The sequence below is a fragment of the Sycon ciliatum genome, chromosome 11 (genome assembly GCF_964019385.1).
Source record: "Sycon ciliatum chromosome 11, ocSycCili1.1, whole genome shotgun sequence".
In the NCBI taxonomy this organism is placed as follows: Eukaryota; Metazoa; Porifera; class Calcarea; order Leucosolenida; family Sycettidae; genus Sycon; species Sycon ciliatum.
Window position 1 is genome coordinate 23,311,754 of NC_088653.1, and position 17,500 is coordinate 23,329,253.

The window sequence follows — 17,500 nt, forward strand, 5'->3', positions numbered from 1 at the left end:
CCGGTTCAGTAAAATCGTCGCAGTTCTGTGAACAAATACTGCTGGTATAGGAGAGCGATAAGTTTACTGAACCGGAGAAACGACACGATTGTGCGGTATTACCAATTTCTGTGGGTGCTGGGTTGAATTACAGACTTATTTACAGTGCTGGCCAAAGAAATCCAACCTCATGAATAAAGTAGCGCCGCGCTCGAGTGCACAGACCAGTATGTGTAGTGCTAGGGCTGCGTATCGCCCGGCAACGCTATTTTATTCATGAGGTTGAATTTCCCTGGCCAGTACCGTAGTTGAAATCACTCAAGTAAACGCGCCTGTCTGTCTTACCTGATCCACATTGCCATCGGCGTTGCGCACTTTCTTGTTGAACTCCTTGCCGGTGAGCACGACGTGGCCCTCCTTGGGCTTGAGGATGCCACACTTGGTGGCTATGGCCTGGGCCGTCTTCTCGTTGTCGCCGGTAACCATGCGCACGGTGATGCCGGCGCGGCTGCAGACCTTGATGGCGGCGGGCACTTCGGGGCGCACTGGGTCCTCAATGCCGACGATACCGAGGCAGGTCAGGTGCGACACCACCATGTCCTCGTTGTCAAACGGTCCCTCATCGTCGTCGCCGTCGGCCGCCGCGGCCTCTAGGGAGGCGGCCGACCTCAGCGACTTGAGGCCCTCGACGTCCTCGCGCGTGAAGTCGCGGTACGCCAGGCAGATGGTGCGCAGCCCGTTGCTGGCCATCGTCTCCACTACGTTGCTGCGGATCTCGGTGTGGTCGCGCGCCGCCAGCGGCGTGAAGCCGCCGTCAAACGCCACTGCCTGCGAGCACTTCTCCAGGATCTCGGACGCGCCCTTGCAGAACAGACGGAAGCCGCCGTTCTCAATCGGGATCACCGTCGACATGGACTTGCGGTCGGAGTTGAACGTGAAGACCTTCGTGAACGACTCCACGGGGTGCTCCTTGCGGATGGTCTCGAAAGACTTGCCCATCTGGTTGTTGACAAAGCCGAGCATGGCGCACTCGGTCGTGCTGCCCACCTGCTTGGGGAAACCCCCTTCGCGCTCCGGCGGCAGGATCTTGGACGTGTAGGATGAGTTGACGGCGATACAGTCGGGCAACAGGTCGGAGATGAGCTTGGGAATTTCAGACGACGAGATGTTCTCGCTGAACATGCGCCCGGCAAGATACGCGCGTACGACAGTCATGCGATTGGTGGTCAGTGTTCCGGTCTTGTCCGAGCAGATCACAGTGGCGTTTCCCATTGTCTCGCAGGCGTGCAAGTGACGTACCTAGGGCGACAGCGAGAAGAGCAACAGGAAAGAAAGCAAGCGGCTGTATGAGAGAGAGAGAGTGTGTGGTGTGTGTGCGTGCGCGTGTGTGAGTAAGTTACTACTCGACATGTATACTCACAACCGGGTCGCAAGTAACCCCGTGTTCTTTTTTCAAATGAGTCCAAGTACCCCCCCCCCCCCCCAACCGGGTTGCTGACCCTGCTGCCCCAGCTCTGCACCCCTCAGCTTATGCGAGCCATCAGCATAATCAAGGCAGATACTCGGACGGCCCGCACGTTGCAATTCGTTGAACGCAGCACAAAACATGCTTGAAACATGGGACGAGAGCTTTCGCCGTCGAAGACCCCACATGCAGAGTTGCACACAAACTCTTGGGAGCTTATTCACTGTTAATGCTAGCGACACACACAGTCAAGTAATCCCTCAACGACAGCGCGCAAACAACCTACCGAACTATTACAGTACTGTCAGGCGATGAAGAACGACCCAGCTAGAATTTCACCAAGCACGGCATACCAATGTATACACGGTAACTCAACCGTGCATAGACTGTAATACACGAAGATAAGAACGGTCTAGGCTAGGAGGCTGCCCCCCCCCCCCCCCCCCAGTTCTTCGGCGACTGACAGTGCTGTAATTTTGCACGTACCAGATTGTTATCGACCAGCATTTTCTTGACAGAGTAGGCCAAAGAGATTGTGACGGCGAGAGGAAGACCTTCGGGAATGGCGACTACCAATACGGTGATGCCTGGCGCCAGTGAACAAACAAACACGCACACATACACACATGTAACTGTGACATTGCACCCAGCTGCTGAGCAGTTGCACAACAGGGTTTGAAAATGATGATGTCTCCAGTTGGCTGGATATTAAGTCATTGTAATGAAAACAACTTGGAGGTGTGCAGCAACTGGTGCAAAGGCAAGCAGAACTCTAGACAAGACCAAACATGTGACGATGTCCAACAAACAGTGCGCCAAATCAGCACCAGCGAAAAGAGGAAGAGAGAGAGAGAGAGAGAGAGAGAGAGAGAGAGAGAGAGAGAGAGAGAGAGAGAGAGAGAGAGAGAGAGACACACACACACACACACACACACAGATAGAACAGAGCCCAGCAGTTACCAGTAACAAAGGCGTGAACAATGATACTGGGATCTTTCTTCTTGTCCCAGGCACGTCCCTTGACTCCAAACTCCTCAATGGAAAAGCGCAGTAGGAGCACAAGCACGGCAATGATAGCAGCGGCCGTGCCAAAGCGGGCAATACGCACTGCCATCGACGTCAGCTTGTTCTGCACACGCACATACGCACACACACACACATATGCACAAACATGAATACACACACAGACATGCATGCATTGGTGTGAGCAAGATGAGGAGCGGCTGCAGCATCAACCAGATCACAATAACACTTGACAAACACGCTTGACAGCAATTCTAAAACGAGACCACACCAATACACCAATACACACACACCTGCCCATCGTTGAAGCGATGATAGCGAACAAGCTTTGTTAGACATAGCAACTTGTGCTGGAATCACAGCAACAGCTTGCAAAGCTGATGAATTGACCGCCACTAATTTTTAGCCTGGCCACACACACATACACGAACAAAACGCACCTGCAAGACACTCTTGGTAGAGCCGGAGTCTTCGTCTTCGTCAGTGGCTTTGCCTTCGCCTTCACCTTCGTCGCCACCCTCTTCCTCATCACCAGGTGCGGATTTGTGCCTCTTCCGAACCTCATCGGGAATACCGCGATCTGTAATCAGAAAAACACCACCCTTAGAGTACAGAGGTTGACCAGTGGGATGACACCAGGGGTCCCATCCTCAGTGAGACGTGACATTGTACATACAGAGATTGACTACGGGGTGAAACCAGGGGCCCCCACCCCAGTGAGATGTGACATTGTACAGAGATTGGGTGATACCAGGGGTCCCAACCTCAGTGAGATGTGACAATGTACTTACAGAGATTGACCACTGGGGTGATACCAGGGGTCCCCACCCTCAGTGAGATGTTACAATGTACATACAGAGATTGACCACTGGGGTGATACCAGGGGTCCCCACCCTCAGTGAGATGTGACAATGTACATACAGAGATTGACCACTGGGGTGACACCAGGGGTCCCCAATGCACTACAACACCGTACTTCCGCACACATATGAGCGCACATGCTTATAAGGGAAAAAAATCCGCTGGGGAAACATGTCCGGGTTGAAGCACATCTCTAATATGTTCAATTTTTCATTGCTACCAGGTTCGGCGGAAGCGAAGGCTATAGCTTGTGTGTTTCTGAACATTCAAGTGATGCTAACGCGGATCCCGCGAATATTATAATTATATTATTATTATTACCAGGTTCGGCCTCATTTTCTCTGTGCTGCGTTGATGAGTCCACAAAGGACGAAACAGTTCTGTCTGCAGATGGAGTAATGTTCAATACATATTTGTCTGTGTCCTAAACAATGGTGTTATCACAATGACCAGCAGTAACAAGAGGACCCCCCCCCCCCCCCAAGAGGGTGCAGGTCCAGCATACATTGCTGTCCGGACAGAATTTCAAGTCGGCGTCATTTTTTTAAATTATGCAATGCTCCATGCACCAGTGATTTACAACATTTGCACGGGGTATCAAAGCAGCAACACGCTTTTCTTCGCAACAGTTAGTAAAGGATCAAATGGGACTCTGTCCACCACAGGTCCAGGATACGTCTGATATGTGTACAGTGCGCATCGCATCATAAAAATGACGTCAACTTGAAATTTTGCCTGGACAGCACTCATAGTGGAGTTGCACACTATTGGGGGGGGGGTTATGGACTCTTGATAGTCTCCCGAGTGTTTCACCAATATTGTTTACATACACACAGGCGCATACATTACGGGGTGCGCTCATATACAGACAAACGTCCGTGCAAATTTAACTCGGATACTGAGCCAGAAAATATTATTAAAAACTCGTCTCCATGTGATTGCTTCTATTCGAAAAGTCCGTGCGTTTATAATTTCATATGAGTCCACAAAGGACGAAACAGTTCTGTCCGCAGATTGAGTATAATTTCATATGTTCGGAAGTACGGTAGTTACACCCTTCAACCATATATGGGCAGTGTTCCCATATTTAGAAAAGCGACCATGTCAGCTTTTCTATTACTGTGTTTTCTATTGCACACACACGTGTACTTGCTCACTGCCAAAACTGGTCACGTGCGTCTCCCCGGGAGCGGGGAGAGAGATTTAAAAGGAATCTTGGAAAGATGACTCAATTGGCTATTGGCTGACCTACGGCTGACACCCCCCGAAATCCCCAAACTCTGGGTGGACTTGGACTTGGAAATAATCCCGCATATGGGCTCACCACACCGCAGCAAGTGGGCGAAGACAAGGTGCAGAAAAAGGATTGTCGACATCAAGGTATCTGTCCTGGGATCCAACTGCATTGGCCCCAGTGAAGGCAATACATGCTACTAGTGTGGGTGGCTGAATCAGAGTGGATCTGACAAAAGGCGTCACCAGCACCATTGATTGCACACGACAAACAAAAACATGAACCCTGAACCAACAAAAGTGGCAGGTACAACAATACACCTTGAAGCAGCCAAGCCCGTTGGCAACAGACACAGCACTATCTGGCATTGGTGCACCCACCAACCGAACTAGACACACACACACACACACACAAAATGCCCGTACCTTTATAGAGACCCTTGCCTTTGTCAGCCCCCTCTGCATCGTCGGCGTCTACTTCACCTGCTAAACCGGCCGGTGCCTTTACACCGGTGAGAAGTTGGAAGATGATACCACTCTGGGAGTTCAGACCCACAGCTGTTACTAGCATGCTACCTGATCCTTCCATGACTTGTGTGCCTGCGTGGTGTGTTTGTATAGAGTGTGTGGGCGACACACAGACAACGAGAGACGCAGAGCAAGAGAGAGAGAGAGATAGATAGAAAGAGAGGGAGAAGGAGAGGGGGAGAGAGGGGGAGAGAGAGAGAGAAAAGAGAGAGAGAGAGAAAGAGGGAGAGAGAGAGAAACGCCAGTGAGTCAAGTGAAGTCATAACGTCATGATGACTCATCATTTCGGTAAATGCGAACACAACACAGCAGAATGGAAAACCAACATACACATGCCGCTCAGTATTAAAAATTGGATAGTGAATTGAAAATTGAAATGAAAATTCTGCAACGAATGAATGTGCGCTGGTGCATCCTGGCTGGCATGCTAAGCACATGTGACATCATCGGCCACTCGCTCGGCAAATTACAAAAGTCGCCTTCCCGCTCAACTCGGTCGCTTCACGTGCAATGCACACACCATGAAAAGCAGAGAGCAGGTAAGCCCACGCTCACACCGAATGACCAGGAAACTTCACCCACTACGGCTGTGCGTACGTACCGGACAAAAGCATGGGGTCCTTTTCCACGGATTTACGCACCAACATAGCTTCGCCAGTTAGAGAACTCTCGTCAATCTGCGGAGAGTAACGCATATGATGCATACACACAAACACACGTGCACACACACACACAAACACACACATGGCAAGGGCTGACAGCTAGGTCAGTGTTCATCTGCATGCTCTTGCCGGGAGAAGCAGAAAGATAAAGTTGTATAATTATGTAAACCCATTTCTCAAAACCCGAAGACTCCACTGTAGCCATCCACTATATCCATACATCTTCACAACAACACTCTCCAAACGGTCTCTGGCCTACACCAATCACTAAAAGAAAAAAGAGATATTAAATTACCCTGAAGATGGGCGTTGCCCGAAAATTTGAATAATTTAATATCTATACAAAAGAGAAAGACCAAGGAACTACAAGTTACGCTATACTGTCCACTAACACCACCAGTTGGTTGCGCACTCCAACAGCCTTCCAACTTGGAAGGTTCTAATTTATAGAAATAACCTTCTCCTCCTTATGTTATTTCCAAAATGTGCTAGAGCTGTTAGCCAGTTAGTTGTAGAACGTCAGTACCGTCGGTCAGTGTCGTGCAATGTTATGGCATAATTCGATTGTTTAGTAACTGGTGGTGTTAGTGGACAGTATAGCGTAACTTGTAGTTCCTTGGTCTTTCTCTTTTGTATAAATTTAACCTTGGCTCTCCATCTGAGTCAATTTAATATCTCTTTTTCTTTTAGTGATTGGTGTAGCCCAGAGACCGTTTGGAGGGTGAAGATGTATGGATAATTATGTAAACCGCCAGAAGATATCACATGTTGCATATCAAGGCCAAGCACGCTCGTATGGAACCCAACAGCAAGTCCAGCATTTGAGTCAGAGATTGTGTGTCCATCAACAAAAGCAGGCTAGGTTAGGTGCCAACAGCCTATCGTGAAAAGCAGGCTGCACTGAAAGCCGACAGGCTTCTTTACAGTAAAACCTCTCTCAGGGGACACTGAATCACAGTCGGCAGCGAGTAGTCACTCCTCACTGAGCATTTACTGATATACCAGGTCAAAACGACAACTGTTAGGGAGTTCAACAGACATTTCTTCAAACTACAAAAATTCGAGAGGATTTCAGGGATTTTCTGGGGCCAGATCAGTTTCCAGGGTGTTCAAGGGTGCTAGAAACCCAGCCAATTCCTTCTCTAAAGACACAGTCATAGACTCCTAGCACAGGTTTTGCCATGCATAACTCACTTTTCTTGGGTTCCACTGTGCAGGAACACAGGTTTTGCCATGCATAACTCACTTTTCTTGGGTTCCACTGTGCAGGAACACAGGTTTTGCCATGCATAACTCACTTTTCTTGGGTTCCACTGTGCAGGAACACAGGTTTTGCCATGCATAACTCACTTTTCTTGGGTTCCACTGTGCAGGAACACAGGTTTTGCCATGCATAACTCACTTTTCTTGGGTTCCACTGTGCAGGAACACAGGTTTTGCCATGCATAACTCACTTTTCTTGGGTTCCACTGTGCAGGAACACAGGTTTTGCCATGCATAACTCACTTTTCTTGGGTTCCACTGTGCAGGAACACAGGTTTTGCCATGCATAACTCACTTTTCTTGGGTTCCACTGTGCAGGAAGCCCCCCCCCCCCCCCCATTCATTATCGTTAGCAGTTAGATTTCCGAATGCACTCACATTCAGAATGCATGCTATCACGAAATAGATAACACGTCATGTAAACGGAAATGTGTACCAGCACATACATATTCAAGTACATGTATCCGTAGAAGTGTAAATACACACGGGCGTGCTTGTACATCCACCCACCCAAGCGCGCGCACTCTCTCTCTCTGTCTCTCTCTCTCTCTCTGTCACACACACACACACACACACACACTCTCTCTCTCTCTCTCTCTCTCTCTCTCTCTCTCTCTCTCTCTCTCTCTCTGTGCATGTCAATATTGTCAAACATAACACTGTGAATATGCATGCTTCCCCAGGCACATGTTCACAACATGGTGGTCAGTTGACAGCAAGTTGATCCACGACTGTAATTCTAAATAAAACACATGCTCTATACTCATTACTCACCATAACATCATTGCTTTGCAGAACGACGCCGTCCGCTGGCATTTTATCTCCATATTTGAACAGGGCTATGTCCCCCACGACTATTTCGGACGTCACTAACTGTATGACTTGCTCAGAGCGTAATACCGAGAACCTCTGATCTGACTCGATTTGCTCCTGCAAACCTCGGAACTGTTTTTCCTTGGTGTAATCGTTGAAAGCAGTAACATTGATTACTACGACGACGGCGATGAAAATTGCAAAGCCTTCTATCCATCCTACGCTTTTGTCCTCCTCCAAGGTAACACCGAGAATAAGGGAGATAACACCAGCGGCCGTCAGGACAATTAGAGTGGGGTCTTTCGCAGCCTCTATTGCCAATTCTATGTATGTTTTCGGCGGCCGAGCAGGGATTACATTGGCACCGAAAACAGCTCGCCGTCTTTCCAATTCGCTCGTATCTTCCGCCTTCAAGCCGCTGTTGGAGTCCACCTGTAATGCTTCCAATAAGCTTGCACTGCCTCCAAAATCCGAATCGATGTGACTTCGACCCTCCTTGCCTCGATGCTCCATCAACTGACGGAGCTGGCGGGTTGTGGCTCCAAACTTGGACGCCATGGTCAGGTTGTTCCTCGCCTCACGTCCTCCAGCTCACGAAAGCATTATTTCCCTTCTGCAAGACACCATTCACCTCCCTGACCAGGACCTATTCTTTTCCAAGTCTGAATAGGAGAATCAGAAGCTGACAAACACAGAAATGCACGTCCTCTGCAGCTCTCTTTACACAAGCATACCGTTTTTTGGTCATTTCCCCCATATGATACGATGTCGATGGGCAAGATGCCAATCTTTTTGCGTATGCAAGGCGCCGGATCTTGACTGCGCGTGACGCGCGTACACCTACAGATATCTCGCTGCATATGCAGCGGGTGGTAGCCTTGCACGAGTATCTCGAGCTTGTACTTGGACTTTGTGTATGCGTATACACTGTATCGGTCTTTCAAGAGTCATCGATTTGCGATTGATGTGGCAAACAATGCTGAAGCCGGTTTTACAGACTTCTCGGGTGGTTTTCTTTGAGCGAAACCCATCCAAATAAGAAAAAAGTCGACGTCTTTTGAAGCTAGCAGTCTGTCGATCACCATGATCACGTGTGATCGTCATGTCACATGCAGCATGCTGCCCTAGCCTACCTACCGCCTACCGTAGAATACGCGTACCTAGCTCTAGCGGCAGCTACTATGTAGTAGATCTACTAGAGCTAGCGCGCTGTGCATCATGCATCAGGGCCGGGATCGCGGGAGTGCATCAAATTTTTCATTTTTTACGTGAGCTGATCTCACCAAGCAGGCTTGCAAGCTTGACGACAAGAGACCAGCAAGAGTAGACTTTACACAGGGAGTAGTACAAAAACTACTCCCTGACTCCACTGGCTTGAGCGTCTCCTTGATCTTTGTCAGCTCAACGATCTTCACCACAGATCAGACTGGTCTTATCAAGAGTTCATAACCCCATATGAACTCTTGGTCTTATCTTGTTTGAGCTGAGGTTTGAGGTTTCGGTGAGCTTGACTCCTTGAGTGTGTGGCTGCCGTGGTTCAGAGCGTGTGCTGCATGTAGACCGAGGGCAAGTAGGTGCCTGCGTGTGTAAGTAACAAACGGACCATGGATCGTGCTCTCATCTCACTGGCGTTGCTGCTGATGATGTTGCTGCCCATTTCGTTTCCGGGGGCCGAGGCTGCGGGCAAAGAAATATACTGTATCTCGAGCCTAAATGGCTGTACTTGCGCTACCGCTGACGGCAGGAGGTTCGACTTTACTTCTCTGTCTCGCGCGACTAACGATCCGTGAGTTCGTTGTTTTAAATTGAGGACTATTTTCTTCATGACACGTACTGTACATGTATTTTCACTTTTTCAACTCCCTCAACTCCCGGCCTAGCACAGTACAGGTCTACTACTAAAAATAGTAACATGCTTTTCGATTTTGACAGCATGTTACAAGGCGAAATCGAAAAACATGTTAAAGGGGAAGGCAAAAATCAAAATTTCACCAGTTGTAGTCTTCGGGGTGCTGAGTCGAATGGTCGTGGTCCGAGGAAGCTGAGACGCTCCCTTCCTACTTGAATCCCAATCGAACTCGCGCACTTCCACCGAAACTGGGTGACTGCGCCCTACGAGATGGGGATTTGTATGCAAAATGTCACTAAAAGCGCCATTTCGTTCTTATAAAAGCACGGATGAACGCGATTGGCCCATATGTTGTAGTCTTTTGGACGCTGAGTCGACTGGTTTTGGTCCGAAAAGGCTGCGATGCAGCGTTCCTCCTTTATTCCCAATCGAACATGCTTGAACAAGCGGTCATGTGCTCCTGCGTACACCAGTCACCTGGTCACCGTGCCTGCAGGGTACAACTTACTAGCCTGTTTGACTTTTTTTGGGTGCACTCCTGTCACTCGAGTTGAACTCGAGTTGAACCTTGGTGTGAAAGTTGTCGCCTGCTGGCGTGGTGACCAGGTGATTTGGGCACCCAGGAGCACGTGACCGCTTGTTCAACCATGTTCGATTGGGAATAAAGGAGGAACGCTGCATCGCAACCTTTTCGGACCAAAACCAGTCGACTCAGCGTCCAAAAGACTACAACATATGGGCCAATCGCGGTCATCCGTGCTTTTATAAGAACGAAATGGCGCTTTTAGTGCTTTTAGTGACATTTTTGCATACAAATCCCCATCTAGTAGGGCGCAGTCATCCAGTTTCGGTGGAAGTGCGCGAGTTCGATTGGGATTCAAGTAGGAGGGGAGCGTCTCAGCTTCCTCGGACCAAGACCATTCGACTCAGCACCCCGAAGACTACAACTGGTGAAATTTTGATTTTTGCCTTAACTTCCCCTTTAAACTACCAAGCAAGGCTTCTGTGTATAAGTCTACTACTACTACTCTCCATATACTAGTAACGTAATCTCTGGGACCACGCACACATAATTCTGTTATATCGAGAGTTATGTTATGCAGAAAACCGCATGTAAAATATAAGATGTACCTCAAAATGAAGGGTATTACAAGGCGGGTTCAACCGTGCAAACATATACACACTGTACCACCATCGACATCAGATACAGTCAGACCTCGCATAACCGCACACATCCGTTTTCCACCAAAGTATCCGGATAGGCGAGGGAACCGGATAATCGAACACACATACTGTATGTATGTATGCCATATGCTGCAAATCAGTAACCAACGATTTTCTTCCGGATGGCGAGGGATCCGGATAAGCGAGGTCTGACTGTACCATCAATGCTGCTGAATATACATGTATGCACAATAGGACTAGACTGGCTATGGTGATAGCTACGGCTACAGCTTGATTGTACGGTGCACGCGAATCTACATTGCATTGAGAGTGAGCACGTCGGGGACCGCGCCGTAGGGTGCGTTAAGTCGAGCTTTACGTTATGTAGGACTAAACTGCTACAGCTACTGCTTGATCGTACCGTGCATGTGAATTTGCGTTGTTTTGAGAGTGCGCACGTCAGGGACGCGCTGTAGCGTGTGTTATGTTGAGGTTTATGTTATGTGGGATTACGTTGTGTAGAACAATATTTGTATGGGAGTGATACTGTTTCGGCACGGGATTTGATTTTTTTACGTACTAGCGAGGTTCATGTACAAGTGAGAGTTGTTATTTCGAGAGCAGAGGCTCCTCGTTGGAGCAACTAACTTCAAGACCTGTACTGCCAAAATTAATAATTTTCGTCCAAAATCTGACATCATTCACCGCAACATTTCAGAGAATCTCAAATACGCCCAAATACGAAGAAAATTCGCTTCATCGCCATGGTATCCAACATGGCGCCCAGAAGTTGTCATGAACGCGTCATAAACAGGGAGTCGTAAAATACCGGTATTTTACGACTCCCTGGTCATAAACTAACACATTGCATTGCATGAATGTCCTGTACTCGCCTTTTTAGAATCACATGTACAGTGACGTGTGTGTTCAGTTGCGCTCAAAAGTGAAAATACAGGACTTCTGCGTAGGAATGTATTGGCCCCCTGACATTTTTGGCTGCTTTTCGGACATATCCTTTTCGGACCGGTTTTCGGAAGAGCCTTCAAAAAATCGGACGTTTTGGGCGCACTGCTAGTACCACATGAATACGTATTTGAAACGTTGGGGCTCTCCGCTCACTAGTTTGTATGTGAGCCTTGCTTGATGCAGGTCCTCCGTCGTTAGTAGATACTCTCTGGGCCATCAAAAAAGTTATCTTGTAAATTATATTATTATAACGAGACTTACCTTGTAACAGGACTAGCAGCTGTGGAATAGGCACTAATTCGTACTTACCTGGGCTATCCGCGATACAACATAAATTATCGACGCTTGAACTCGTTTCGTTAGGCCACGCGTTTTTATTTCTATTTTTCTCGTCACCCGCGCTCATACGATTCACGAGTCTGGAAGAAAGAAGAAGAAAACCGTGCTGCACTGTGGGGACCAGCACATGCACATGCAGCCTGGCTTGGCCTGGCCTGTGCGGCACATAATCATGATGATGCGAGGTCGGCAGTTTTTGTTGCGCGATCTAGCTACACGTGCACAGAAGCTCCTAGCAGGTACACGTACAGCCAGGTCTACTAGTCTGGTTACTGTAAAAGCCATATATATATATATATATTAACTGGTTTTGAGGGAAAGAGACAAACGGGAAAAGTCTGGAGAAAAAATTGACTGTCACCACCAGGACTCGAACCAGGGACCCTCGCTTGTAGCCAGCGATGCTCTAACCACTGAGCTATGGTGTAGTCGTCATCCAAGCAGAGACCGTTCAACGTTTTCTTCAGACTTCGTAACTCACACTTCCCATATATATATATATATATATATAATGAAGTGCTAACTCTAACGAATTAACGAGGAGAGATCTGTCGTTAAAATATAAATCGTTATACAGAAATCGATACATAATTATACTGTCCCATTGAGCGTTGAGAATGAGTGAAAATCGTTACCTTTGGTACACGTAAACTAGTCAATTTTGGGAAATCGTTTTATGTGCGCCTCGTTAGAATAATGGCTTTTGCAGTAGCATGCTAGCTTTGGTTGCTATTTTACACGATGCATTCCTCTCATTCTGGCATGCAATGTGTTGGCATGGATGACAGCATAGTGCGTGCTGAGTCGTATGGATGCGCACACGACAGAACCCAAGCAACTACAGTGCACAACGAACACCATTCTCTCAACACAAAATCCATCTCCCCTAGTATAATGGGACTGCCCTATTAAAATATGAATAAATAACAATAATAATAAAAAATAATGTAGAAAGGAAAAGGACATATGGAAACGAGTCAAGAGTAACTCTCCACCACTGTAACTAGATACTATATACAGTCAGAAAGTGCAACAACTAGGCACAAAAGTGACAGAGTATTGAGACATTCGACGTCCTGACACCTAGTACCTAGCTTTAACACATCTCCGTGGCGCTAACCGACAGCCTTCCAACTCGGAAGGTTCAAGGTTATGGAGAGACCAAAGAGGGGAGGGTAAGCGCAACAAAAATGAGCACCAGCTACAGTCCCAACGGAACAAAGAATGTCGATTGTTACTGGACAATGACGAGACTCTCAGTACTCTGTCAGTTTTGTGCCTAGTTGTTGCATTTTCGGACTGTATAATTATAGTATCTAGTTACAGTGGTGGAGAGTTATATCCATATGACTGTCCTTTTTCCTTTCTACATTTATTATTGGCTCAATACCAGAGTTTCAAATAATAATAATAATAATTTTTAAAAGAGGTCGGAGGCGTATAATACTTTCAAACGAAGGTAAGTTATGGGTCGCAAGTATCCACGCAAACACACATCCAGTCATAATAAGGCACTTGTCATAAGTATCCGAACGTTTTCGGTCCCTTCTCATCAAGGATTATACAGGGAATGGCTCAAGTTGGAAAGACTAAAACTTCTATAGCGTAAAGATAATTAGATAACAACACTCGTGACAAGGTGGAAAATTACCAAGTTCAGCACGACACAAAACTCGAAGGAAAATAATAATAGTGACAACAACATAGTGAGCAAATTAAGTTACATTGTTACCACCTCGACGAGGAGTAACACCAACCAATTGTAGCGACAACACATTTTCTTTCTGTACGCAAAGTTCAGGATCTAACTTACGGATATACAAAGCTTCTAACACAGCCAAATGCAACGCACATCTACCACGTGACAATATTGAGAAAACATTATCACTGTACAACTCACGACAATTGGTACGGGCTGACAGATGTTGCTTGATTGACGAAGTGCGATTCTTAGCTCCGTTGGGTGTTGTCTCCTCCAATGTCCCGTCATCTCGCCCCGTGCGTCAAGCTGTACGTCATATTTGGGACAGTGCGTGCGTTCAGTGTGAAGAAGGATGTTCTACCTGCCCTTAGTAAAAGTAACCTTATCTATTTCTTTCAATGCCGACAATGTGAAGATCGGTATGTAGGTAGAACCCTTCAGCACCTGGGCGCACGCATTCGTCAACATGTGCCGTTAAGTTGTGTTCCGCTTGATGCGCGCGATTGTCGTCCTCGCCGTGGTCGTCCTCCAAAATGTGCTGTCCAGTCCATCGGTGGATCTTCCTCTTCCCGTGAAGATGTGACTGCATGCCCGTCCTCCTCTGCGTGTGTAGGACACGGGCCAGCTGAGAACAGCATAAAAGATGGTGAAAGACCGACACGTAAACCACCGAAACTGACAAAGGATCTGTCGGCGTCGGAAAGGGTGACGAGAAGCCAAGTGAAAATACGGACTGGTGAGGACGAACGTACAACGACAACGGAAGTGACAACAACAGTCAATATTCGAAAACGTGGTAGACCGCGAAAACTAACCTCAATATCGGACACCAGACAAGTAAGAAGCTCAATAGAAATCCGCAATGGAGGAGACGTAGCTGAAAGGACACTGGGTATCGCGCACCCAACGGTTAGTGTCAAGAAACATGGAAGGCCGCGGAAACGCGAAGAGACGGATAGTGGTGATTGCCACAAAGAGGCGAGATGACGGGACATTGGAGGAGACAACACCCAACGGAGCTAAGAATCACACTTCGTCAATCAAGCAACATCTGTCAGCCCGTACCAATTGTCGTGAGTTGTACAGTGATAATGTTTTCTCAATATTGTCACGTGGTAGATGTGCGTTGCATTTGGCTGTGTTAGAAGCTTTGTATATCCGTAAGTTAGATCCTGAACTTTGCGTACAGAAAGAAAATGTGCTGTCGCTACAATTGTTTGGTGTTACTCCTCGTCGAGGTGGTAACAATGTAACTTAATTCCCGTAGCTATGCAGAAGACGTTACTTCAGTAACGTCTGGCGCTAGCCAGGGTCCACACAGCTTTAATTTGGTATTTGTGTGTTTGTTTGTTTGTTTGTGTCACGCCTGGCGCTATCCCGTATCTGTCCCGTACTGTACCGTACCAGCAAAGACAGCTGGCCACAATATTTTTGTTTGTTTGTGCCATCGATATGCCTGGCGCTATCCCGTACCTGTCCCGTACCATCAAGAGTACGGTACCAACAAGAGAATGAGTATATATGCGAAGTGTATCGGGGGAATGCATTCAGTGCAGTAACATTTTGTGTGGATTTGTGTGCGAGGCCGAGATCCCACTAGCAGGCTGGCTGGGCCGCCTGTCGACCAGCCCGGGAATCGCATGTAGGCGGATAGCATAATAATTATAACGTTTATACAGTCATGTACATGTAGATGTATAGCAGGGAGTCATATTATGTAAACGACTCCCTGCTGTATGGGGAGATTTTCTGGATAGAAATACGAAGTAGGGAGACGAGTAAATGCAATCAGAATGGATGTTAGTTGCCGTCAGTATAATAATAAGAAGAAGATAAACTCCCGTGATCGGCAGAGTCAGCGCCGGTCCCAGGAAACGTCAGGACAGACATCCCGTCGACTCCAGAACGCCCGTGATCGGCAGAGTCAGCGCCGGTCCCATAGCTATGCAGAAGACGTTACTTCAGTATCTCATTGAAACGTTTTTGCAATACAATGATGTAGCTAATCAAAGGAAAAAGCATTTCCATCAGTTCTAACAACATGCACGAGGAGCTAGGCAACAAAACATAGCGCAGGGCCCTGAGCTTCCAAGCTCTCTCGTTTGCTCACTATGTTGTTGTCACTATTATTATTTTCCTTCGAGTTTTGTGTCGTGCTGAACTTGGTAATTTTCCACCTTGTCACAAGTGTTGTTACCTAATTATCTTTACGCTATAGAAGTTTTAGTCTTTCCAACTTGAGCCATTCCCTGTATAATCCTTGATGAGAAGGGACCGAAAACGTTCGGATACTTATGACAAGTGCCTTATTATGACTGGATGTGTGTTTGCGTGGATACTTGCGACCCAAAACTGACCTTCGTTTTAAAATAATAATAATAATGAGGGTCTGAACCAGGGCCTGTCCCCATACGGTTCAAACGGTCGTCAATGACGACCGGGGTTCTGTGAACCGATGATGGTTGTAGTTAGGGGTACTGTGTAAGTGGTTTCTATCAGGGAGTCGTAAAATACCGGTATTTTACGACTCCCTGGTTTCTATACATTGCGTCCTCCGCCTTGTTACATGATGTCAACCAACGAGAGAGCTTGGAAGCTCAGGGCCCTACGCTATGCTTTTTTGCCTTGATGACCTAGGCAAAAAAAAGCATAGGGATGTTATAAATTTTCTGATCAATTTCTCCTATTTCTTTTCAAGACATAACCTGGGATTCGAAGCCGCACTATCGCCCTGCATGCATCCCCGATACACTTCGCATACATACTAATTCTTCCAAGTTGCTTCACGTTATGATCTTGCAATTGAAAGCCCTATTTGAATATTGTGGCCAGCTGTTTGTGGCCAGCCGTCTTTGATGGTACGGTACGGGACAGGTACGGTCGAGGGTAATACAACACCGTCTACCGCCTTGATGACCTAGGCAAAAAAAAGCATAGATGTTATAAATTTTTCAATTCTCCTATTTTTTCAAGGCATAACCTTGGATTCGAACCCGCACTATCGCCCTACATGCATTCCCCGATACACTTTGCATTCATACTCATTCTTCCAAGTTGCTTCACGTTATGATCTTGCGTTTGAAAGCCCTATTTGAATATTGTGGCCAGCTGTTTGTGGCCAGCCGTCTTTGATGGTACGGGACAGGTACGGTCGAGGGTAATACAACACCGTCTACCGCCTTGATGACCAAGGCAAAAAAGCATAGATGTTATAAATTTTTCAATTCTCCTTTTTTTTCAAGACATAACCTGGGATTCGAACCCGCACTATCGCCCTACATGCATTCCCCGGTACACTTCTCATACATAATAATTCTTCCAAGTTGCTTCACGTTATGATCTTGCATTTGAAAGCCCTATTTGAATATTGTGGCCAGCTGTTTGTGGCCAGCCGTCTTTGATGGTACGGTACGGTACGGCACAGGTACGGTCGAGGGTAATACGACACGGGACAGATACGAGATAGCGCCAGGCGTGACACAAACAAACAAATACCAAATTAAAGCTGTGTGGACCCTGGCTAGTGCCAGACGTTACTGAAGTAACGTCTTCTGCATAGCTACGGGAATAATATGAATTCAACGAGCCTGCGTGTTACCACGGTAATCCCTTTCAAATCCGGCACCATTTGTGCTAGGGAAGTTCTGCTGGAT

At 47.3% G+C, this 17,500-nt stretch overlaps 2 protein-coding genes across 2 annotated transcripts in view; one reads left to right on the forward strand and one right to left on the reverse strand.

Annotated features, from left to right (window-relative positions):
* Window positions 1-8,563, reverse strand: part of LOC135827594 (plasma membrane calcium-transporting ATPase 4-like) — a 16,359-nt gene extending 7,796 nt beyond the window's left edge. The window contains exons 1-7 of the mRNA XM_065340065.1: window positions 7,789-8,563; window positions 5,691-5,766; window positions 4,988-5,161; window positions 2,908-3,047; window positions 2,405-2,573; window positions 1,931-2,031; window positions 325-1,278 (exon numbers count right to left, since the gene is read on the reverse strand). Of these exons, the coding sequence (XP_065196137.1) occupies window positions 325-1,278; window positions 1,931-2,031; window positions 2,405-2,573; window positions 2,908-3,047; window positions 4,988-5,161; window positions 5,691-5,766; window positions 7,789-8,385 (2,211 nt within the window). The 5' untranslated portion in view covers window positions 8,386-8,563. The remainder of the gene's footprint in view (window positions 1-324; window positions 1,279-1,930; window positions 2,032-2,404; window positions 2,574-2,907; window positions 3,048-4,987; window positions 5,162-5,690; window positions 5,767-7,788) is intronic.
* A 728-nt stretch (window positions 8,564-9,291) lies between these two features.
* LOC135827605 (uncharacterized) overlaps window positions 9,292-17,500 on the forward strand; it is a 22,802-nt gene continuing 14,593 nt past the window's right edge. Inside the window, exon 1 of the mRNA XM_065340076.1 lies at window positions 9,292-9,613. Coding sequence (XP_065196148.1) covers window positions 9,432-9,613 — 182 coding nt within the window. The 5' untranslated portion in view covers window positions 9,292-9,431. The remainder of the gene's footprint in view (window positions 9,614-17,500) is intronic.